The sequence below is a fragment of the Aethalodelphis obliquidens genome, unplaced genomic scaffold, assembly GCF_003676395.1.
Source record: "Aethalodelphis obliquidens isolate GAN/ISIS:26980383/991018 unplaced genomic scaffold, ASM367639v1 scaffold84, whole genome shotgun sequence".
NCBI classification, from domain to species: domain Eukaryota; kingdom Metazoa; phylum Chordata; class Mammalia; order Artiodactyla; family Delphinidae; genus Aethalodelphis; species Aethalodelphis obliquidens.
The window spans coordinates 6,425,843-6,450,796 of NW_020838028.1; the positions used below are offsets into that span (position 1 = coordinate 6,425,843).

A 24,954-nucleotide genomic window follows, 5' to 3' on the forward strand; every position below is an offset into this window, starting at 1 on the left:
AAAGCACAAGTTTGAACTCTCTTAAGCTCTAAGCCCATGTTTCTCTTTGCTTGACACCAGTATCTTAAACTCAGATGTTCAAAGTTAAAAGTTTATCACCTTCTCAAAGAAAAAGAAAAAAGAAAACTCAGACTGTCATTCTGAACTTTCTGTTTTAATTAATAGTACCATCATTTCTGCCTCCTAAGCAGGGCCAGCTTCCAGGGTGCACACATGTGCAGTAGCACAGTCTCTGTGCTCAGAAGGGCCCCACACCTGGTTTAATGCTCTGCAGCTACCACCTTGAAATACTTAATAATTTTTTTTTTTTTTTTTTTTGCGGTACGCTGGCCTCTCCCGTTGCGGAGCACAGGCTCCAGACGCGCAGGCCAGCGGCCATGGCTCACGGGCCCAGCCGCTCCGCGGCATGTGGGATCTTCCCGGACCGAGGCACGAACCCGCAACCCCTGCATCGGCAGGCGGACTCTCAACCACTGCGCCACCAGGGAAGCCCGAAATACTTAATAATTTTTAAACAAGAGGTCCTGCATTTTCATCTGTTACTGGGCCCCACAAGTTATGTAGCTGGTCCTGCTCTTAAGCTCAAAATGCATCCATAGGCTTATTTTTATGCTAAAGTTAAGTCAAATTGATATTTATAAAGTACCTGTTCTTGTCTTAATACCATCACCTCTAACAAGTTTCTACTCAACTATTGGTTCTGCTACCCTGAGCTCCCCTAATCTCTATTTCAGGTGCAGTTAGATGATGACAAATGACTAGCAACAGGAAATCTGTGATTTGTCTATGCAGAAAGAGAATGCAGAGTATCACATTATTACATGTGATGGAGCTCAAATAAACTATTTGATGATTTTAAATAGTGGTGTCTGATTTTTGACAGTTTCATAAATTAGAAAAAAATATATATATATACACATATATATGCTATTTACAAGCTTACAATGGACTTTCTTTCACTTATCAAATGGTCTATCTTGAAAATAATGATTTATTGCATTGTTGTTCAAATGGGGATTGAAATTAATTTACTAGCAAGTGTTGTCCACATGAAATTTTTGAAAGTACCAATGGTGGACAGCTACAAACATTGATTAGAAACATCCTATTACCTATGCTTCACAATTTTCCAGATTTTTTCAAAGAATACAAATGGTTTCGCTAATGAGTGAGCTAGCCAGCTCAAGGGGAAAATGCCCACACCATTCTCTTTCCTGTCAGCTAAGTCAATTGCAACTCAGAAAAACTTTCCAGAAAAAAAATTAATTGAATGTACAGCTAGAAAGAAGACACCATAGTACATGACTAACACTAAGATAGACACTAAAGTAGATTTCAAGAAAAAGAATCCTTTGGGGTCCCAGATAAAAATATCAAATCCTTTAAAAATGGGAAAAGAATCAAGTTGGTCTCAGACTTCTCCACTAAAACATTCAGTACTAGAAGACAGTGAAATGCCTACAGAGTTTTCAAAGAAAGAAAATAAAACACCAATACTTTGCAACCAACCAAACTGTTTTTTCAAGAGTCCAAATATAGAAACAACAACAAAATGTTCAGGAAATGGAACTTTAAAAAAAAAAACAGACCATTAAATGATAAATGGAAAAACTATAACAAAAGAACTTGCAGTGAACACTGAATCCACATGACTGTAGGCACAAGATGAAAACAAAGTTATTAAGTATGGTTATAGAGCTGAATGTAAATATTTTAAACCTCATCAAATGTAGAATTAATTTATTTAACAAAAGCTGGTGATAAGATAGGTAGAAATAGTGGAAGATAGTGTGAATACTTCAATTTTCTCATCTTTTATAGCCAATGGTCAAAAGATACTTTTAAATCTAATAGTAATAACATTAACTAACATTTATTGACCGAATACTATGTGCCAGGCATTGTACCAAGTACATGGCATGAATTATCTCATAAAATTCTTCATAATAACCCCAAGTGAAAAGCCATTTATTGTCTCCATTTTATAGATAATGAGACTGTAAATAACTTGTCCAGAATACATTTGTCTGTAGGTGGTAAAGCCAGATTCAAACCCAGATATCCTGATTCCAGGACCCACACACTTAACTATTAGAATATGTTGTAGAGTTAAAGCTATAAGAGTAAACACCATATAATCTGCTTTAATTGAGTGATAGCGGGGAGGAAGACATAAAGATGTGAAAATATGCTAATTTCATCAAAAGTGTGCATAATGTGCTAACATATATGAAGGAAAAAAAAAATGAGTACCTGGGTGATACATTCATATTCATGGAAAACTGTAGATAATTCCATGGCAACACATTGGGAATCTCATCTAGTTGTTTTTAATCTCTATGTAGAACTACATAACTTGGAAATAATATAATTTATTTAATTAGGACCTATTGATAAGAATTGTATTGTCAGGACAGACTAAATTAAGCTGTAGTAACAACCTCAAAATTTCATAGGCTGGAAAAAGAAAAGGTTCAATTCTTATTCATGCTTCATTTGTGTTACCGGTCAGGAGGGGTCTCTGTCCAGCACAATCCCTCTGGGAGCCCTGCTAATGGAGCAATCACCATCTCAGACATTACAGGTCACAGTGCCTGAGACAGTGTTCTGTAGCCGCAGTCCCCAGCCTTTTTGGCACCAGGGACCGGTTTCGTGGAAGACAATTTTTCCATGGACCAGGGCGGGAGGGGATGGTTTCGGGATGATTCAAGCACATTACATTTATTGTGCACTTTATTTCTATTATTATTACATGGTAATATATAATGAAATAATTATACAACTCACCATCATGCAGAATCACGGGGAGCCCTGAACCTGTTTTCCTGCAACTAGATGGTCCCATCTGGGGGTGACGGGAGACAGTGATACCCAAGTGTGTTTCTTATGTCCAATTACTCCATAATCTCGCTTTGGTTGCTGTCACTGCAGAAAACCCTGCTTCACAAAGACAGGACGTTGGAACTGGAAGCAGGCTTTTCAGTGCTTTTGTGGCAATCTCAGGATATTCCACCTTGACTTTAATCCAGAACGTATGGAGATTTGAAGTTGTCTCAAACATATGTTTAAGGCCATTTGCAATCTCAAGCAACTGATCCTCTTCTACCACGGACAAAGTCAATTCACCTGGCTTATTCACAAATGGGTCGCGCATCCATTCCTTCCCAGTTTGCGGGTCTTTTGTGCTTGGGAAGTAATGCTCAAACTCTTTTGAAAGCTGAGATAGGTGATCATGCACCAGCTGGGAGAAAGAAGACCCTGGCTCAGTCTCTTTCAAAACCTCTGCTAATGTTTGAAACATGTCAAAACTCCCAGTGTTCACTTGTCACCCCTATAATTCCAGTTTGGCTTTGAATGCAGCCACTTTATCTGCTGACTTGAACACAGTTGTCATTCTCACCTGAAGTGACAGATTGAGTTCATTGAGCAGGTTGAATATGTCACACAAGTAAGCAAGTTTTTCGACATATTCTGTGTCACTGAAATGTGCTGCCAGTGGTGACCTTTTCTAAAAGAAATCTCTGGAGCGGCTCTCGTAACTCAGAAATGCTAGCCAGTGACCTACCTTTAGAAAGCCATATCACTTCTGTGTATGAGGGAAGACGTGTGTGCTCTGCGTCCATCTCCTCACAAAGCTGTGAGAACAGACATGAGTTAAGGGCATGTACTTTAATGTGGTTGATAATTTTAATCACATCCTGCAAAATGCTGTTAAGTTCAGGTGACATTTTTCAGCTAGCCAGCATTTCTCTATGGATGACACAGTGCGTAGACTCACATTCAAAAGTGACCTCTTTGACCTGAGTAGTAAAACCAGAAAGCCGTCCAGTCACGGCAGCCGTTCTGTCCATGCATATACCGTCACAAAATGACCAATTCAGTTTTCCTGATATGTAATCATTCAAAGACTTGAATAGTTCTGCAGCTGTGGTGTTGGCTGGCAACAAAAGTGCACATAACATATCCTCATGCACATCCTCCTGAAAATATATATCGCACAGAAACAAGTTTTGCTGCCTTGTTGTCAACATCGGTAGACTCATCAACCTGCATTGCATACCATGGTGACTCATTAATCCTCTCTAACAATTGTCCCTCAATATCCTCTGCTATTTCATCAATTCATCTAGTTATGGTGCTAGCTGAAAGAGGAACACATGTCACTTTTTGAACTGTAGCCTCTCCTAAAAGTTCACGACAAATGCCCTTAGCAGCAGGCAGGATCAACTCTCCACCAATAGTAAAGGGCTTCTCAGCTTTAGCAATGCGGTTAGCCACTAAGAATGATGCTCTTAGTGCAGACACATTTGATGAAGTGGTGGCCTTCAATAATTGCTTCTGTTCTTCATGTTCACATTTTTTTCTTTTGAAAAACTCCAAAGGCTTGTCTTTTAATGCAGGGTGCTTGGTCTCCATGTGGCAAAACAGTTTTGAAGGTTTCATGGCTTCGCTGGATAGCCGGTCACCACATATTATACAAAGTGGGCTTGGAAAACGTGAATCACCTGTTGCAATGAACGCTTAATTTAAGGACTTGGTATTTTCTTTTATATGCAGCTTTCTTTTTGTTAGCAGTCTTAGAGTCTTCTACTGTCTCATCATTGGGTCTTTCTCCCTTTTCAAAGAAGCTCTCCAGCGATGTTTGTTTTTTACTCATTTTGGCTAGGGTTAGCTTGTGGAGGGCTTACCAAAACTGACTGAGACAAGTGTGCAGTGAAGGAAAGAGGCACGGATGGAAGTGGTAAATAAAATAATGGGAGGGCCATGTGTGGACTAAAATAAGTGTCAGATTCTGACTTAAAGCCTGCACCAGATGCAGCTTGTCACTTGCCACTCACTGATGGGGTTTTATTTATTTATTTTTTTAACATCTTTCTTGGAGTATAATTGGTTTACAATGGTGTGTTAGTTTCTGCTTTATAACAAAGTGAATCAGCTAGTCAGAAAGAGAAAAACTGATAGGGTTTTGATATGAGTCTGCAAGCAATTGATTTATTATGGTCTCTGGGCAGTCAAACCTCTCTGCTAATGATAATCTGTATTTGCAGCCACTCCCCAGCGCTAGCATCACTGCCTCAGCTCCACCTCAGATCATCAGGCATTAGATTCTCATAAGGAGCGTGCAACCTAGATCCCTCGCATGCACAGTTCATAGTAGGGTTCGCGCTCCTATGAGAATCTAATGCCGCCACTTTTCTGAGAGGAGACGGAGTTCAGGCAGTAATGTGAGCGATGGGGAGGGCTGTAAATACAGATGAAGCTTCGCTCGCTCGCCTGCCACTCACCTGCTGCTGTGTGGCCCGGTTCCTAACAGGCCACGAACCAGTACTGCTCCATTGCCTGTGGATTGGGAACCCCTGTTCTGTAAGATGCCTCACCAGCAATTAAATGTTTGGTCCAGAAATGACAGATGTAACCTCTACTTACAACTGCTTGGTCAAAACCAGACACATGATCCAATCTAACAACAAAAGGGCCAATAAATACTATCCCAGAATCACCAGAAGGTGGAGAACTGAAAACATTTGGCAAACAACACTAATGATTACCACATAAATATTTAGCTTGTTACCACATTTTTCTTACTACAGATAATGCCACAATAAACATTCTTGTTTAAAAAAACTTTGCGTACATATACAGGTATATCTATATTATAACTTCTTAGAGTGGAACCGCTGGTCAGAAAACATGTCCATTTTAATTTAGATAGATATTACTAAATTTCCCCCAAAAGGTTTTTCTTTTTTAAAATTTACATTTCTTTAATAATGACTGTACGTACTTGAGAACCTTTTCATGTGTTTATATGCCAAATTCATTTTTACCTTTAAATCTCATCTACATGAGATTTAATCTTTAAATGAGTAAGGTAAATATGCAGCTTCCTTTGCTTTCTCCAAATGGCCAGAGAATTAGTTCTTCCAACACAAGCAATCTATTTCCCTCTCCAGTGGTTGGGAAATATCATATATGAATTGAACATTTGCATTTGAGTCTATTTCCTAAATCACCATTATGTGACATTGATCCATCTCCAGTGCCAATGTCACACCATTTTAATTACTAAAATTTTATAATACATTTTATAATCTACTAGAGTTAGGCCATATTAATTATCCTCTTTTTCAAAATTTGACTGGTTATTCACATATATTATTTAATTAATTTTCTCAAAATTTTATACTAGCTTATCTAGTTCCATAAAATACTATTGTTATTTTTATTAAGGGTTCATAAATCCAGATCAATTTTCATTTTTAAAAAATTAGTAATTTTATCAAAACAGAGAGTATATACATTTTCCTACGTTCAACTCTTTTTTTGTATTTACTCTCAGTTGTTTCAGTTTTCTTTAGAGTAGTTTTATACACTTTTATTACTTTACTCCTATGTAATTTCTTTTTGCTGTTGTTATTATTGTTACTTTTGCAAATAAGCTCTTTCTTTCACTACATATTATTTACAGTTGAAATAAATATCTTCAGTATTTAAACTGGGTACATTTTGCTTTAAGGTTTTTGAGAAGCACACAAGCTCTTTGACTTGTGTCCATTTAATCAGAAGATTGGTTTGACTTTGTAAGTTCCCTGGCTGAAGACAGCAGCATTGTCACTGCAGACAAAGCACAGATGTGACCAAAATGCTGAGAGTCCTATTTTCTACTGTGTTCTCCACAGACAATACTGGGCAAATCGATCTCTCTAGAATAGGTGACTGAATGTTTCATGTGCAGAAAAAGCTAAAAGGATCAAGCATAAATGGAATGTCAATATTTCAGACATTTAACTTCAGCCTGAATGTTACTGGATTTATACATACATATTATATGTGTATATATTTACATACACACATATATATCTCCAAACACTGATTCACTTTAATAAATACTTTTAATAGTCTTCACATTGTAAATCTTAGTTGAATCTCAAATTCTACCTTATTTGGAAGTCTGCTCTCCAAGAATAGACCTATTTTTAATGGTAATTCATTTTATTACATCAGTAGTATTTGGACCTAAAATTTCTGATTCCTTGTAACATTTATTCAGAGTGAGACATGCAATCACAGAATTTTAGAACTAAAAAAAAGATACACTCATCTTTTAGAGAATTTTTTCTCAACCATGGTGAAGAATTAGGGGAATTACACAGGGGAGATTTTTTTAAATAAATAGTGTCACTTCTGTTTCCCCATGACCTTAATTCCCTGCCCACAAATGACAGCCACTGTTTAGTAAGATGCTGTGTGTCATTACTCAAGTGTGGCATGGAAAATAAAGGAAGGGGTAGGGAGGTTCTCAACCACTTCTCCTGGGATTATATAGCAAAAGAAAGTAAGACCTGGGAGCAGAGTGATCTCCTTGGCATCACAGTACTGATGGCAGTAAGCACAGTACTTCTCCCTTGACCGCCCACTCCTTCCACTCTATCACACCCGTATTCGGTAATGTTAGGAAAGATGGGATAACCAGAATCAGAGTTACCAAAAGGCTTTTCTGGTACCTCTTGCTTCTCACCAACACCATGAACAAAATTAACTACTCTCTCCTCTATGTTCCTAAAGTACTGTTCATAAAGCTAGTGCAGCTCATAAGTGCTAATACAGAACAATCTAATATGTGTTTTATGTTTTATGCATGGCCCAGCCAGATTATGAGATCCATTACAGAAGGATACAAAGCATATTCATTTCTCTCTCCCCAGTGTCTAACACAGTTCCTTCCATATACTTATTTTCACCAAATATTTCTGGAATTAAATTCAACCCATGGCTATACTCAAGAATCATATTAAGGTCTGAGTACAAATGACTCAAATATATCATAAACAATTACATTATAGAGTTCAGTTTAAATCGCATTTTTGAAGATCTCTCTGCAGGCTCTTCTAATTAATTCATGACATTTTTCAAAGTATACTAAATCACAAGGAATTATTTCCATTAATTGCTTTGACTACTCTCTTCCTTTCATGAAAACATTAACCTAATCTTCACATCTTTACATCTTTACTCTGATATCTTTTCTAAAGAACCAATTCATCTTATGTTAAATTTCAAAACCATCTTAATTCCATCAATACCTTTTGCACTGCACAATATAAGCATAATGCTCCTCTTTTCCTTTTTCAGATGTAGTATGATTATTAATTTATTAATTATATTATTGCAAATGTACATAGATCTGTAAATACCTAACACTGGGAGAAAACAATGCACACTGAGCCATTTCAGAGGTTATCCCTAAGGAGTAAAATGAAAACAAGCACAGGGAATCAAAAAAGACTTTAAGGTGTGCCCTGTGTGTCTTCATGGACTGAACTTTTCAGCCTGGGACCAGAAAATAAAGACAAGCAGCCAGGAGGACAGAAAGAGAAAATAGCAGTCATGGCTCCTGACAGAGCTCGTGAGGCTTAGCTGCACATCTAGAGTTCTCTTTCTGATTGAACAGACTCGAGTGGATTTATCAAAAGAGCCTGTCAAAGTCTGTAGTTGACGGTGCACTTCTCTTAGCTGGAATGGCACATCTCTTCACCCCCTACATCCCTACTGTCATCTTATGTCTCTAAACATATAACTTCCTACTATCATAGTAAACGGAACATGGAAAACTTAGGCTAATAAAAGCCCCCCTACTTCCCCAATTTCATATTGTAGTTAAGAGTATAAAGGCAGAAAACCTATATTATACGTACCCTGTTCAAAGCCGCTAGGACCAATTTGTGAATATCATTCCTGAAACACTGTTTTTTAACCATACTTAGCTTATGCTGATATTCAGTATCTTCCCTGGATTCTTCTGGGATGCCTAAATGCAAAAATAAACAAATAAACAAATGTTTTTCTCATAAAGATTTGGGCTGAACAGATTGTCACTTATTAGGAATGATTATAATTAACCCAACAATACATATATATGCTATACCTTTTTCTAATCCATGGTTCCTTACCAAAGAAGTAACTCTTAGCTTTAAGAAATTTCTAAAAACAGTTCATCACTGAATGTAAAATAAATACAGTGTGTGCGGATGTTCACTGAATTTAAAGTAGCAAGAAGTTACTATGGTGGAGGAATTTTCTGGAACAAACAATCTCTTTTTTGTATGAATAAGCTGTACTCATTACAAGAAGCTAGAAGATTTTTATGCAACAATGGACAACTTGAGAAAAGATCAAAGTTACTTGGACTACAACATAAAAAGGTCAGATATGAAATGTAGACATAAAAGAGCAGCTGGAATAACAGTGGAAAAAAAAAAGTTTTTAGTTTCAGCATTATAATGGTAAAGAGCATATAGTTTTATTAAAAGTCCTCTAAGACTGTATAAAAGTATTAAGTAACTTAAAGAAAACATATTCTTTATTCAGCTACATTGTAGCTGAACTAACCCAAAACTGTTGGAAAAACAGGAAGTCAAAAAATATTGGTTATACAATAGAACATATAAGTAAAATTATTATGAATAAATAACGTTTCTAAAACCTATGACTATAGAAATAATTATTAATAAACAATTCCTTCTAACCTTTCACTTCAATAATTTGTATTAACACAAACTATAAGTTGACTGCATATAACTTTTCATTTACTTAACAAACATTTGAATGCCAACTACATGCAAGGGATTTTGCTACATGCTGAGAATACCACAGTGAATATGACAGGCATGATTTTCACCCTCCTAGAACTTTCAGTCTTCATTTTAAAATTTATTCAAACAGGTCCTCACATTCATTACAGCTGTATGACCTTCGATAAGTTACTTAAACTCTCAGTGTCTCATTTTCAGTGACCAAGATCACATTAATTGCTGAAGCTGCCCATTACATCACAAGCAGATGTGACCATTAAAAGCAGTCCTGTTGAGAAGTAAAATCTTCATGCCATATGTAAGGAGACTTATTAAATGTCTTTCTTATGTTAAGACCAAATGAATATTCCCAAAAGTTCATCTCTGGTCTTTGTTATATCACTTGAGGTTCTACTATCCAGAATGGATATAATTTCCTTTCCACATAATAGTCCTTTAAATTGTTTGAACTGCAAACTTTTTGAAGGCAGGATCCATAACCTAATCATCTCCAGGTTACCAAGAGTTCCAAGCAGAGTGCTTTAGGTATAACAGTTGTTCCACATACACTTATTGCACAAATGTGTCTTTAAAAAGCACCCACTCTGATTCAGGCTGCACAAGGTGAAAACCTGGCTCCGTTACATAAGCTGTGACCTTAAAATCTCTATATCTTATGCCTCAGTTTCATCATCTGTGATATGGGGTGGAAAAGTAGAATCTGCCTTATGGGTTGCTACAAGAATTTTTAAAGTTTATATACATAAAGTACTTTGAATAATGCCTTACACATTTGTTACTAATTATAAATGAGTGAATTTTAATAGCTTTCATAACCTCCTGCATTATCTCCTCTCCAAATTAAACAAATTCAGCTTCTCTTATTGTTCTTAAGGATGTGGTTTTTATATTCATAATCACTTTCCTCTATACACTTCCCAATATGCACATGTCCTTTCCTAAAGAATTTTTTCCTCTAGAACTGACACTAAATCAAGAAAGAACAAGTCAAATGATATTTTACTAAAATAAGTAGGTCTTTATTATTATTTTTTAAAGCAACAGGCTCAATCACTTCAATAAGTTATTGTTATAAAAAAGAGGAGGAAGTGAACAGTACCAGATTGAAAGAAACTTAAGAGACATAATACTAGCTGCAATATGTGGCCCTGAATTAAATTATACACATTTGCTATAATGCACATCTTTGTTACAATTAATAATCTGAATGTGGTCTAGTTAATAAAATTAATACATGTACATCTAAACATAAGTACCTACTTCAGCATGTCAAAACCAGAATCATATTAAACCTCAAAACTACTGGCGTACTGATATTATAGTTACTCACTGACATACAGAATGATATAATATAGAATGATAAAGTATAGTATGGTACAGTTACAGCATGGTAGAGTATGGTATCGTGTGGTATGGTATGGTAATATAATAGGTTAGCATAAAGTGAAGTAGATGGTTAAACCTTTACCTAATAGAGAAGTGTATTTATATGTTGATATGCTTATAAAATATGTCTATTAATATGTTTCCATACATAAAGTACCACCATAAAGTTATAAAATTATTTTCAAGGGCACCTGTTTAATACACCTAAACATTATTATAAAAAAAAACATTTAAATACATCATTTCATACATCTAAATTATTACTGACTATCAATGTCGCTTCAGGCTCAATCTCAGAACAATAAAAGAAAAGAAATTCTACATTCAAAACTTATTTTTGAACTAAAAGAATGTTATTAACTAACAGATGATTCATAATGTCTTTTGGTTATCTTTAAAACTCAAATCCACTCTCAAAAGAAGAAGGTTGACACCTTTAAGGGTAATCAAAAGGATTTTGTTTTGTTTTTTACAATCTACAAAGTTTAAAAAAATTCACAATAATATTTTCAAGCAACACTATGTCTGTTAAATTATATCTCTAAAGTTGTGTGACAACTATGAATGGGACATCATGATTCAATTCAAAATTTATTGAATAGCTATTTTTGTTCAAGTTACCAGGGGGTTAAAAAAAAAAAAGGCATGACTAAAGAAAGCCCTCTCCTTGAAAAAATCTATACTCTTATACAGAGAATACTCTTATACTCAGAAACATAAAATACCAATATGACTACAGATAATGGTAGATTTAGGAAGATTTCATTTAAAAAGGACCAAAAAAAATGAGCTTCAAAAGAATTGGGACTTTTACAGAGCAAAATAATAATAACATCCCTTATATTCAGTAGTCAGAAAGTCACGCCACATGTACCTCCTAAACATCTCCCACATCCATCCTCTCCTCTGTTTTCTTTGCTGGGCCCCCACCATGTCTCACCTATCACAGCCTCCAACCTAATCTCCCTGCAGGAGTTTCCCCTCCCGTCAATCATTATCCACACCACAGTGCTACTGTTATAAATTGCAGATTTGGTTATGACACTGCAATTTTGAAACACCTTAAATAAATTTGAATTGACTTGTGCTAAAAAAAAGCACAAATTGCTCAGTGTTGTGTTCAAGGCCCTTCCCTCTCAGCCTCTGCCTGTCCTTCCACATTTATCCCCAGGACTGCTTTCCTCACATACCATGTTCCACTCACCCCACACCATGAGCACTTTCTCTTTCTGCTTCACCAGGTCAGCCTTATTCACCCGTCAGGTTCAAATATCACAATCTCTGGCCTACTCTTTTGAATAAATTATCTGTGCCTCCATCAATACTCTCATAGCCTTTTATAATACATATAGCTATAATAGCTCCTCGCAACTGTCTGGTAATTAACTATCTGTCTACCTCTAGGCTCCTATACATAGTACAGTCATGTCTTGTTTTACTTGTCTTTCAGACCTTTGCAGTCATCACAATATATAGAACATAAGAGGCACTTAATAACTACGTGCTGAATGAATGGGGGAGCAGTTGTTTTAAATGGGCTTTGGAGGACAAATAAGGTCATAACAGATGTAAGCAGGAAGTAAATGTGGGGAGGATTGACACTATTGTGGCTCATGAGTAAAAGCTACATGGTTATATTTGAGAAAGATTAATTCAACCACAGAGTAAAAGAAGGACTGGAAAGAGGCAAAAGAGGAAGTGTGAAAATTAGTTGGGTATTATTATAATTCAGACAGGAAAAAAACAAACAAAAAAACTTGGACTTGGTAAGGTCAACAGAAATAGAAAAGAAATAGCAGAAATGACACTCTCCTTGGAGGTAAAGCTCGACACTATGTTGCAGTTATTTTTTCTGGAAATAAATTATTGATACTTCTTATTAAATTTTAATCTAAATTTATCTGACTCTTCCACATCATCATTTTCCCTCTATTTTAATTTTTGGGCTAGTGAAAAGATTACATTTGGTTGGCAGAAACTGGTCCTTTACTTTTTGCCTAGAAAGTTGATATTTCATGAAAAGTCAAAAAAATCCACTTAAAATGACATCTCTTCCCACAATCAATTATGTAAGTTACCTGGAACTATAAAATGTAAAATAGCTCGAAGTGCCTCCAGCTGCACTGATACTGACGTCTCATGACTTCTCATAACTGTTATTATTTTGCGGGCCACTGCTGCCATTGTATCCAGGGAAGTGTTACTAGAGATAAAATATTGAAATGCTTATTAAGAGTACAACCTGATTCCAATACAAACACCAATTTGAAACAAGTACGAGAAAACAGATCTATTTTACCAGAAAAGGCTGATGTGAATTCGGCAGTATGAGCATACACAATTTAAATTCTAATTTAGTTAAACTTTGACGTCAAGAAGTTAAATTTACAGTAAACTAGGAATTCTTTGATTTAGTTTCCCAGAACTAACAACTTCCTTCTGATCTATACATGGGTCACTGGCAGCAAGCCTGGAAAGTAGGTGTTATTATTTGCATTTTCCAGGTACAGAATTTAGGCTGACAGAGGTTAAACATCAAGGTCCTATCACTGGAATGTGACAGAGCCAGAGCTGGAATGCAAACTCTGACTGCCAAGTCCAGAGAGCTGTTTATTGTATAACTACCTGCCTCTTCCAGATTAACACCACTAGACTTCTTATATGGTATTCTTAATTATTTTTTGCATTAAGTCTTGGTTTCTCTAAGGTATTTTAGCTATACTTTCTTTTACATATAAATAAATGTAGATTTCAGTAGGTGCTACAAACTGTAATAGAGGCAGCCCTTGCTTTACACAGTGCCCTACTGACTAAAACTTCCGCATATCATAACTGTGTCCTCACTTCGCGTGGGTCTGTGGTTACTGACATATAGTCCCTTTTTTCCACTTTAAAGTCCCAGGTTAAACACATCCCCTCTTTGTAGCCTCTCTCCTTTGCTCGTCCTAGCTTGGTTCACCAAGACCCTATGATTTTACACATCCTGCCATTGAATTATCACACTGTATTGTAATTATCTGTTTATAAATTAGTCTCCCCAACTAGACAGGGAGATTTTTAAGGGCAGGCACATTGTCATAGTTAACTTTGAATCCCCACAACTGGAAATTTACACATTTAATATATGAGAAAACAGCCAGAAACATTAATTGCCCAGAATGTACAAAATCTTAAACTGTCAGTTATTCCACTGCATTTTTGCCTCATATATAAAGGTTCACACACTGCCAGGACCATAAAAATCACAATTTAAGGTAAACTTACAAATAACAATTAGAAGCCATATCCTGATTTTATCTTTTATACCTTTCACATAACACAATAATCTGAAAAACTGTTTAAGGTTATGTTCTATATAACTGTCATTTTTCAAAACATAGTCAACACCAAGCATTAAGCACAAAAGCAAACCTTCAATGTATTTCTACTTTATCACCCCTTTCAATATGTAGATAAAATAAGTCTATGTATCACTGACATGAAATTATATTGCAAAATGTTTCACTCTTCAAATGCCTTGTTTTTCCTTTTATTCTTAAAATTATGCTCAAAATATTGATATTCTACCTGGTCCAATTAATATATTCTATATAAATTCAGAAATATGTATTACCTTCCTTCAAAAAGATGATTTAGCATTTTACAGCCACTTTCAGCCACTTCAGGAGAATGTATATGCTTCTGCATTAACTCCAATACATTCAGATATATTCCTTTTGATAACAGGATCTTTCTGAAATTAACTACAAGATTTTTTAAATGTTACTTGTATAAACGAAAGCACATTCTCATAATCTTGCAAAAAGACACATACTATTAAAATAATCCAAATTCATAGGAAGGTATTTAAACTACATATTTAATTTATATTTCATTGGCAACTTAAAGATCATTAATTTTTTTAATTTAAAATATATACCATTTCCAATTTTTACACATTTATTAACCATTTGTTGAGGTTTTAGTATTAAAGTCTCATTCACAGAGTAAACTAGTGGAATGTAACCATCATCCATGTGAAAAGAGTATTTTTTGCAGAAATGCATTTTAAAATAATGTCCTCCAAAATAAGAATGAAAGTTAAATTTCATTCTAATATTTAAAACTTCCTAAAATAACCATACTTATATAGAGCTAAGGCTCACTAGTGAGTTGGGAATAAGTTATAGATGTGTGAAGATACTGAGCATTCTATTGGCTCTTGGGGGATGCAGGAAGTGGGGCTGAAACCAGGCTGGGTTGCCCTCAGCCTTGAGCTACCTTCTCCATTTACCCCAGTGGACTGTACAAACATTATCATTTCTATGTGTGCCATGATATGCAAAGTGATGAAAAGCACTGATAGAGAACAAAAATAATTACATACTTTCACAGAATAATGCCAAAGCTTAAGAAACACATAGATTGCTTTAAAACTGATTGCATATTACATGTGGAAAAGTAATTATATCCCAGCAATAATTATTACAAATTAATTTTCCTCTTCATAATAAACTTTCTTCACCAAATGCAAATCCAGTGTCTTAAAGTTTCCACATTGTCTTAAAGTTTCTATATAAATATCACTTATCTTGAAACCTCTATATAAATATCAATTCCAACATTATACACTATATTTCAACACTTTGAAGGTGGCAGGAAATGAAACTTTTAAAGCTTTAAGTACTATTTTGAAAAAATAAGATATGCATCTCAAATTGGGAAAAAAAGAAAAGATCAGACAAAACTCAGAAATAAGTGGAAGTGATATATGCATTCTAAATTACTGGCAAAAATCTGAAAACTAACACCTTTTAAAGACATCCTGAATAGCACACATTAAAATATAATAAGAAGTTGGTTATTCAAGTGTTGGTGAGGATGTGGATAAAAGGGAATGTAAAATGGTAGAGCCACTATGGAAAAAAGTATGGAGATTCCTCAAAAAAATTAAGAATAGAACTATCATATGATCCAGGTATCCCACTTCTGGATATTTATCCAAAAAATGTGAAACTCCACTGATTTGAAAAGATACATGCACCCCTATGTTCTTCACAGCATTATTTATAATATCCAAGATATGGAAACAACCTAAGTGCCCATCAACCAATGAATGCATAAAGAAGATATGACATACATATATGGTGGAATACTACTCAGTCATAAAAGAGATGAAATCTTGTCATTTGCACCAACATGGATGGACCTTGGAGGTATTATGCTAAGTGAAATAAGTCAGATGGAGAAAGACAAATACTGTATGATTTCACTCACACGTGGAATATTAAAAAATAAATAAATGAACAAACGAAACAAAAACAGAGTACTAGTGGTTACCAGAGGGGAGAGGGGCCAGGGAGTGTGAAATGTATAAAGGGGATGAACTGTATGGTGATGGATGGAAACTACATTTTTGGTGGTGAGCACACTGTAGTATATACAGAAGTAGAAATATAATGTTGCATACATGAAACTTATAATGTTATAAACCAATCTTAGCCCAATAAAAAATTTTTAATGATTTTAATTAATTAATTTAAAAAAGAATTTGGTTGTTTTGCTCAGTCAAATCAGAAGTTTTAATAGCCCTTCCTAAAATGGCTAAATTCCAACCAAGGAAATACTTTAAATTATAGAACTTATTCTAGACCAGCAGTTCCCACACTTCACAGTACATGAGAATCCCCTGGGTGACTTGTTAAAACAGATTGCTGGGTTCCACCTACAGAGTTTATGATTCATTGGGTCTATATGGCACCCTAGAAATTACATTTTTAACAAGTTCCCAAATGATGTTTCTGGTCCAGAGACCACACTATAATGATCACTGTCTTGGACATTAACTCAATTTGAGACTTGAAATTTAAGAGTAGAAATTCCATCGTACAGTACACGTTGGAGAAAAAATTATAGCACGGAGTCACTTTAGAGTTTATAGAAGACTTTACACACCTTATCTCATCTACCAGCTATCTACACAATACTCATGACTTCTTCCACTCATTTTAGCAATAAATTATCTGCTTTACAAGACCAATAACAATATGCAAAACTCCCTCCAGGCCTTCACTTCAATAGTCACCTTCTTTCCTCACTAGGCAGTGAGGAAAGTGAGGAAAGTCACAATTTCATCACCTCTGAACCCTAATATGTATACTCCTTCTTTGCTTTGTATTTTTTCTTAGTTACCTCACATATCGTATATGCCAATTAGCCTTTTTATTTATCTTCCCCACTAGAGTGTAAGCTTCATGAGCCTGGGATTTCTATTTATCTGCTGTGTCTCAAGTGCCTAAGGTTCAATAAATATTAATTTAATTAATTAATTAAATGAAGAAAATGTTACACAAGATACTTGAACCTTCACCTGGTTAGCACCATCACAAAACCCAGTTTTTCTGGCCAAGAATCCAGTCATTTTTTCTAGAAAACTATACCCAGCCCTACACATGCAATGTTCCCAAGTGTGTTTCAATGACAAGTTGCCCATGGAGATTGGTGAACAAGCTACCTAAGTTCTTAATACTCTCATAAGGCAGAACTCCAAGGACTATACAAAGGGATCTGAGGAAAGTTAACATGGCAAGTGACCAAGAACAAAGAAGTAAGAAAGCAGAAAGAGCAGAGAACTGATTCTGAACAAAGAAACCAAGGTTAACTCCAAATGTAACTAATCCTGAGACACCATAATAAGAATCAGCCCAGGGACTGATCAAAATTGCAGAGATCAGGGCTTCCCTGGTGGCGCGGTGGTTGGGCGTCCGCCTGCCGACGCAGAGGACATGGGTTCGTGCCCGGTCTGGGAAGATCCCATATGCCACGGAGCGGCTGGGCCCGTGAGCCATGGCCGCTGGGCCTGCGTGTCCAGAGCCTGTGCTCCGCAACGGGAAAGGCCACGGCAGTGAGAGGCACATGTATCGCAAAAAAAAAAAAAAAATTGCAGAGATCAAGATTCTTCCCAGGGAAGACCCTGAGCTCCCCTCCTCCCATGGGCATACCAAAATTACAACTATTTACAGAGCAACTATCTATGAGAATGATCTGAAGACTAGCAGAAAAGATATTCCACAACTAAAGACATAAAAGAAGAACCACAATGAGATGACAGGAGGGATGTAGAATGTGATGTAGTCAAGACCCACACTCCCGGATAAGGGGCCAACAAACAGGAGGATAATCACAATTGCAGACGTTCTCCTCATGGAGCAAGGGGTCCAAGCCCCTCATTGGTCTCTCCAGCCTGGGGGTACTGCACTGGGAAGATGAGCCCCCAGAACATCAGGCTTTGAAAGCCACTGGGGCTTGTATAGTGGGAGAGCAAGAGGGCTGTAGGAAACAGAGATTCCACCCTTAAAGAGTGCATGCGAAGTTTCACACACTTGGAGACCCAGCACACAGTAAGTTGAAAAGAGCCTGGGTCAGACCCACTTGCTCATCTTGGAGAGTCTCCCAGAGAGGCAGAAGGTAACTGGGACTCCCCCTGGGCACAAAGATGCTGCTGACAGCCATTTTGGGTAGCATATTCTACCACGAGGACATTGGTGCTGACAAGTACCATTTTGGAGTTCTCCATCTAGCCAATTAGCACTAGGATTCAGCTGCACCTATCAGCAGGTTGGCACTAGTCCTGGGAACCCCTCAGGCCCATAGTCAGCTGCCACGGGATTCTCAGGCGCACAGCCAGCCACCCAGGGACCTGGCACTGCCAACCAGCAGGTCGGCACCAGCTCCAAAATCCTAAGCTCTGCACTCAACTGCCCCAAGACCTCCCAGGCCTGAAGTCAGCCTGCCAGGACCCAGCACCCCCCACCAGTGGGCTAGAACCAGTCCCAGAAATCCCCAGACTGTGCAATCAGCCATGCCATGACCCAGCCTTGGCCACCAGGGACCTGCAGCCTCTGCACAGGAGGTTCAGGCAGCCAACCAGCCAGAAACTGGCCCCGCCTACCTGAGCACCCATAGTAGTTGGACTCACCACAACAGAAGAGCCCACTCAGACCACACAGGGGGCACCCCTAGAAGATATACTCTATTAACCAGAGGGGAGTGTACTCCTAGATCTAATAATATGTTCCTACGTAAGGACACTTCTCCAAGATCAGGAAACATAATCAACCCACCTAAACATACAAATAAAAACAAAAAATTAGGCAAAATGAGACAACAAAGGAATATATTCCAAATGAAGGAACAAGATAAAATCTCAGAAGAATTAAGCCAAGTAGAGATATGCAATCTACCAGATAAAGCATTCAAGGTAATGATCAAAAAGATGCTCAACAGGGCTTCCCTGGTGGCACGGTGGTTGAGAGTCTGCCAGCCAATGCAAGGGACACGGGTTCGTGCCCCGGTCCGGGAAGATCCCACATGCCGCAGAGCGGCTGGGCCTGTGAGCCATGGCCACTGAGCCTGTGCATCTGGAGCCTGTGCTCCGCAACAGGAGACGCTAAAACAGTGAGAGGCCCGCGTACCGCAAAAAAAAAAAAAAAAAAAAAAAAAGATGCTCAACAAACTCAGGAGAAGGATGAGCGCAGTGAGTTTAACAAAGAGTTAGAAAATATAAAGAATTAAAGAGATGAAGAATACAAAAATTGAAATGAAAATTACACTACAAGGGTTCAACAGTAGATTAGATGATACAGAGGAATAGATCAGTGAACTGGAAAACAGTGTAGTGAAAAATAACATGAGCTGAACAAAAAAAAAAAAAAGGAAAAGAAAACCTGTAAAATATGAGTTCAATTTAAGAGAACTCTGAGACAACATCAAGCATACTAACATTCTCATATAGAGACCCCAGAAGGAGAAGAGATAGAGAAAATGGCAGAGAAATTATCTGAAGTGACAATAGCTGAAAACTTCCCTAAACTGGGAAAGGAATAGATATCCAGGTCCAGAAAGCACAGAGAGTCCCAAACAAGATCAACAGATCGAGGTCCATAAAAAGACATATTGTAATTAAAATGGAAAAAACTGAAGATAAGGAGAGAATATTAAAGCAAAAGAGAAGCAACTAGTTATATACAAAGGAACTCCCATAAGACTGTCAGCTTAAATTCTGCAGAACAGAAGGGAGTAGCAGGATATATTCAAAATGATAAAAGGAAAAAATACTCTACCCAGCAAGGCTATCATTCATTTGAAGGAGAGATAAGAGTTTTACAGACTAGCAAAAGCTAAGAGTTCAGCACCACTATGCTGTACAAGAAATGTTAAAGAGATGTCTCTGGTGGAAAAAAGAAGACCACAACTAGAAAAATAAACTTTATGAAAGGACAAATCTCATTGGTAAAGGCAAATAAAGTAAAGGTAGTAGATCAACCACTTATAAAACTAGTAGGAAGGTTAAAAGAAAAAAGTAGTAAAATCATCTATGCCCACAGTAAGTAGGTAAGGGATTCCTACAAAACAAAAAGATGCAAAATATTATGTAAAAAACACTGAATGTGGAGAGAGTAGTAAAAATGCAGGAATATTAAAATGCTTTCAAAGTTAAGAGATCATTTTCTCAAGAAAGTAACATTGGAAAAAAGAAAAATACAACAGATTAATGTTTTATATGTGTGTATGTGTGTGTCTGTATATATATCTATAATATATATATAGGAATATATACTCATAATAACAAAATAAATCCATATTTGATCAATAAATTAGAAATAAAAAGTTAAGAGATCAACTTAAAATAATTTTATACACACACACACACACACATCCCTCACAGTAACCACAAACCAAAAATCTGTAATAGATACATACTGAAAAAAAGAAAATAATCCAAACATAAAACTAAAGGATAGTCATCAAATCATAAGAGAAAGGAACAAAAGAAAAAGGAACAAAAAAGAACTACAAAAAAAAGCACCCATAAATAAACAGCAATAAGCACACACCATAAATAATTACTTTAAATGTAAAGGGACTAAATGTTCCAACCAAAAGACATAGAGTATCTGAACGGATAATAAAACGAAATCTACCTATATGCTACCTACAAGAGACTCACTTCAGATCTAAAGACACAAACAGACTGAGAGTGAGGGGATGAAAACAGGTATTCCATGAAAATGGAAAAGAAAAGAAAGCTGGGGTAGCAATACTTATATCAGACAAAATAGACTTTAAACAAAGACTGTAACAAATAACAAGAAAGAACATTACATAGTGATAAAGGGATCAATCCAGCAAGAAGATATAACAATTATAAATACATATGCCACAACACAGGAACACCTGAATACATAAAGCAAATATTAACAAACATACAGAAAGAAATTGACAGCAACACAATAATACTAGGGAACTTTAACACTCAATTTACATCAATGGACAGTTCATTCAGACAGAAAATCAATATGAAAACACTGGCCTTAAAAGACACAATGGGGCTTCCCTGGTGGCGCAGTGGTTGAGAGTCGGCCTGCCGATGCAGGGGACACGGGTTCGTGCCCCGGTCCAGGAAGATCCCACATGCCGCGGAGCGGCTGGGCCCGTGAGCCATGGCCGCTGAGCCTGCGCGTCTGGAGCCTGTGCTCCGCAACGGGAGAGGCCATAACAGTGAGAGGCCCACGTACCGCAAAAAAAACACAAAAAAACAAAACAAAACAAAAAAAAGACACAATGAATCTGATGGACTTAATAGATATGTGTGTGTGTGTGTGTGTGTGTGTGTGTGTGTGTGAATATATATCACTCTCTATCCAAAAGCAGCAAAATACATATTTCTTTCAAGTGCACATGGAACATTTTCCAGGACAGATCACAGGCTAGGCCACAAAACAAGTCTCAATAAATTTAAAAAGACTGAAATCATATCAAGCATCTTTTCCTACCGTAATGCTATGGGACTAGAAATAAACTTGAAGAAAAAAACTGCAAAAAAACACAAATATGTGCAGGCTAAACAATATGTACTAAACAACCAATGGGTCACTGAAGAAATCAAAGCAGAAATTTTAAAGATACCTGGAAATAAATGAAAACACAAAGAAAAGAACCCAAATTCTATGGGATGCAAGCAGAAGTAGTTCTAAAAGGGAATTATATAGCAATACAAGCATACCTCACAAAACAAGAAAAATCTCAAATAAACAACCTAACCTTATATCTAAAGGACCACAAAAAGAAGAACAAACAAAACCCAAAATTAGTAGAAGGAAAGAAATCATAAAGATCAGAGAAGAAATAAATGAAACAGAGACTAAAAAATCAATAGAGAAGATCAATAAAACTTAGAGCTGGTACTCTGAAAAGATAAACATAATTGATAAACCATTAGCCAGACTCATCAAGAATAAAAAAAGAGACAGAGAGAGAGGACCTGGCCCAAATCAATAAAATCATAAATAAAAAAGAAGTTACAATCAAAACCAAAGAAATATAAAAAATCATAAGAGATTACTGCAATTATATGGCTATAAAAAGGACAACCTAGAAGAAAAGGACAAATCCCTAGAAATGTACAATCTCCCAAGACTGAATCAGGAAGAAATAGAAAATACAAACAGACTGATTACCAGTAATGAAATTGAATCAGTAAAAAAAACAAATAAACAAACCAAAAAAAACTCCCAACAAACAAAAGTCCAGGACCAGACAGCTTCAGAGATGAATTCTACCAAACACTTACAGAAGAGTAAACGCCCCTACTTCTCAAACTATTCTAAAAAACTGAAGGGAAAAGAATGCTTCTGAACCTGTTCTACAAGGCCAGCACCACCCTGATACAAAAACCAAAGATACCACAAAAGAAAATTACAGGCCAATATAACTGATGAACATAAATGCAGAAATCCTCAACAAAATATTAGCAAACTGAATTCAACAGTACATTTAAGGAATCATACACCACGGTTTATCCCAGGGATGCAAAGATGGCTCAGTATTCACCAATCAGTCAATGTGATATAAGACATTAACAAACTGAAGAAAAAAAACAGCATATGATGACCTCAACAGATGCAGAAAAAGCTTTTGACAAAATTTAGTATCAATTTATGATAAAAACTCTGAACAAAGTGAGTTTAGAGGGAACATATCTCAACATAATAATGGCCTTATATGAAAAACCTACAGCCAATATCATACTCAATGGGGAAAAGCTGAAGCATTTCCTCTAAGATCAGGAACAAGACAAGGATGCCCACTTTTGTCATTTTATTCAATATAGTATTTGAAGTCCTAGCCACACAACACAAAGAAATATAGGGAATACAAACTGGAGAGGAAGACGTAAAACCGTCACTGTTTGCAGATGACACGATATATATAAAGAAAATCCTAAAGATGCCACCAAAAAAGTATTAGAACTAATAAATGAACCTAGTAAAGTTGCAGGTACAAAATTAAAATACAGAAATACATTGTGTTCCTATACACACAATGAGAACAAACTATCAGAAAGGGAAATTAAGCAAACAATCCCATATACAATTGCATCAGAAATAAATCTAACTACAGATGTAAAAGACCTATACTCAGAAAACTATAGACACTAATGAAAGAAAATGAAGATGACACAAACAAATGAAAAGCTATTCTGTGCTCATAGATTGGAAGAATTAATACTGTTAAAATGACCAAACTACCCCAGGCAATCTACAGGTTCAAAGCAATCCCTATCAAAATACCAATGGCATTTTTCACAGAACTAGAACAAACCATTCTAAGATTTTTATGGAAACACAAAATACACCAAATATCCAAAACAATCTTAAAAAGAAGAACAAAACTGGAGGCATCACGCTCCCTGATTTCAAACTAATAGTAAACAAAACAGTATGATACTGGCAAAACAAACAAACAAACAAACACATAGCTCAATGGAACAGACTAGAGAGTCCAGAAATGTACCCACACTTATATGTTTATTTACTCTCCAACAAAGGATGCAGGAATATACAATGGGGTAAACACAGCCTCTTCCATAAATGGTGTTAGGAAAACTGGACAGCTACATACAAAAGAATCAAGCTGGACTTCCTTTTCACAGGATATACAAAAATAAACTCAAAATAGATTAAAGAATTAAATGGAAGACCTGAAACCATAAAACTCCTAAAAGAAAACATAAGCAGTATGCTCTTTGACAATGATCTTAGCAATATGTTTTTTGATCTCTCTCCTCAGGCAAGGGAATCAAAAGTAAAAATGAACAAATGGGACTGCATCGAACTAAAAAGCTTTTGCCCAGTAAAGGAAACTATCAACAAAATGAAATGGCCACCTACTGAATGGGAGAAGATATTTGCAAATGATATATCTAATAAGGGGTTCATATTCAAAATATACAAAGAACTTATACAAGCCAACATCAGAAAAACAAATAACAAGACTAAAATATGGGCAGATGACCCTAATAAACATTTTTCAAAGAAGACTTAGGGATGGCCAACACACACATGAAAAGATGCTCAACATTACTAATCATCAGGGAAATGCAAATCAAAACCATAATGATTTATCACCTCACAACTATCAGAATGGCTATCATCAAAAAGACCACAAATAACAAATGTTGGCGAGGATGTGCAGAGAAGCGAACCCTCATGAACTGTTGGTAGAATGCAAACTGGTGCAGGCACTATGGAAAACAGTATGGAGATACCTCAAAAAATTAAAAGTAGAACTACCATATGATCCAGCAATTCCACTCCTGGCTATTTATCCAAAGAAAACAAAAACGCTAATTCGAAAAGATATATGCTCATACTAAGTGAAGTAAGCCAGACAGAGAAAGATAAATATCATATGATATCACTTCTATGAGGAATCTAAAAAAATGATCCAGATGAAGAAAGACAAATATCATATGATATCACTTATATATGAGGAATCTAAAAAAATTATACAAATGAACTTATTTACAAAAAAGAAATAGATTCACAGACACAGAAAACAAACTTATAGTTACCAAATGGGGGGAAGGGATAAATTGGGAGTTTGAGATTAAAATATACACACTACTATATATAGAATAGATAACCAACAAGGA

At 36.2% G+C, this 24,954-nt stretch overlaps 1 protein-coding gene across 7 annotated transcripts in view; it reads right to left on the minus strand.

Moving 5' to 3' along the window:
• Window positions 1-24,954, minus strand: part of LRRK2 (leucine rich repeat kinase 2) — a 153,113-nt gene that overhangs the window by 100,490 nt on the left and 27,669 nt on the right. For all 7 annotated transcript variants that reach the window (XR_003430080.1, XM_027093558.1, XM_027093557.1 and 4 more), the window contains 3 exons: window positions 14,593-14,722; window positions 13,058-13,182; window positions 8,697-8,809 (listed from right to left, as the gene is read on the minus strand). Coding sequence is in view for 6 of the 7 variants with exons in the window: in XM_027093558.1 (XP_026949359.1) it covers window positions 8,697-8,809; window positions 13,058-13,182; window positions 14,593-14,722 (368 nt within the window). In the remaining variant the exon portion in view is untranslated. The remainder of the gene's footprint in view (window positions 1-8,696; window positions 8,810-13,057; window positions 13,183-14,592; window positions 14,723-24,954) is intronic.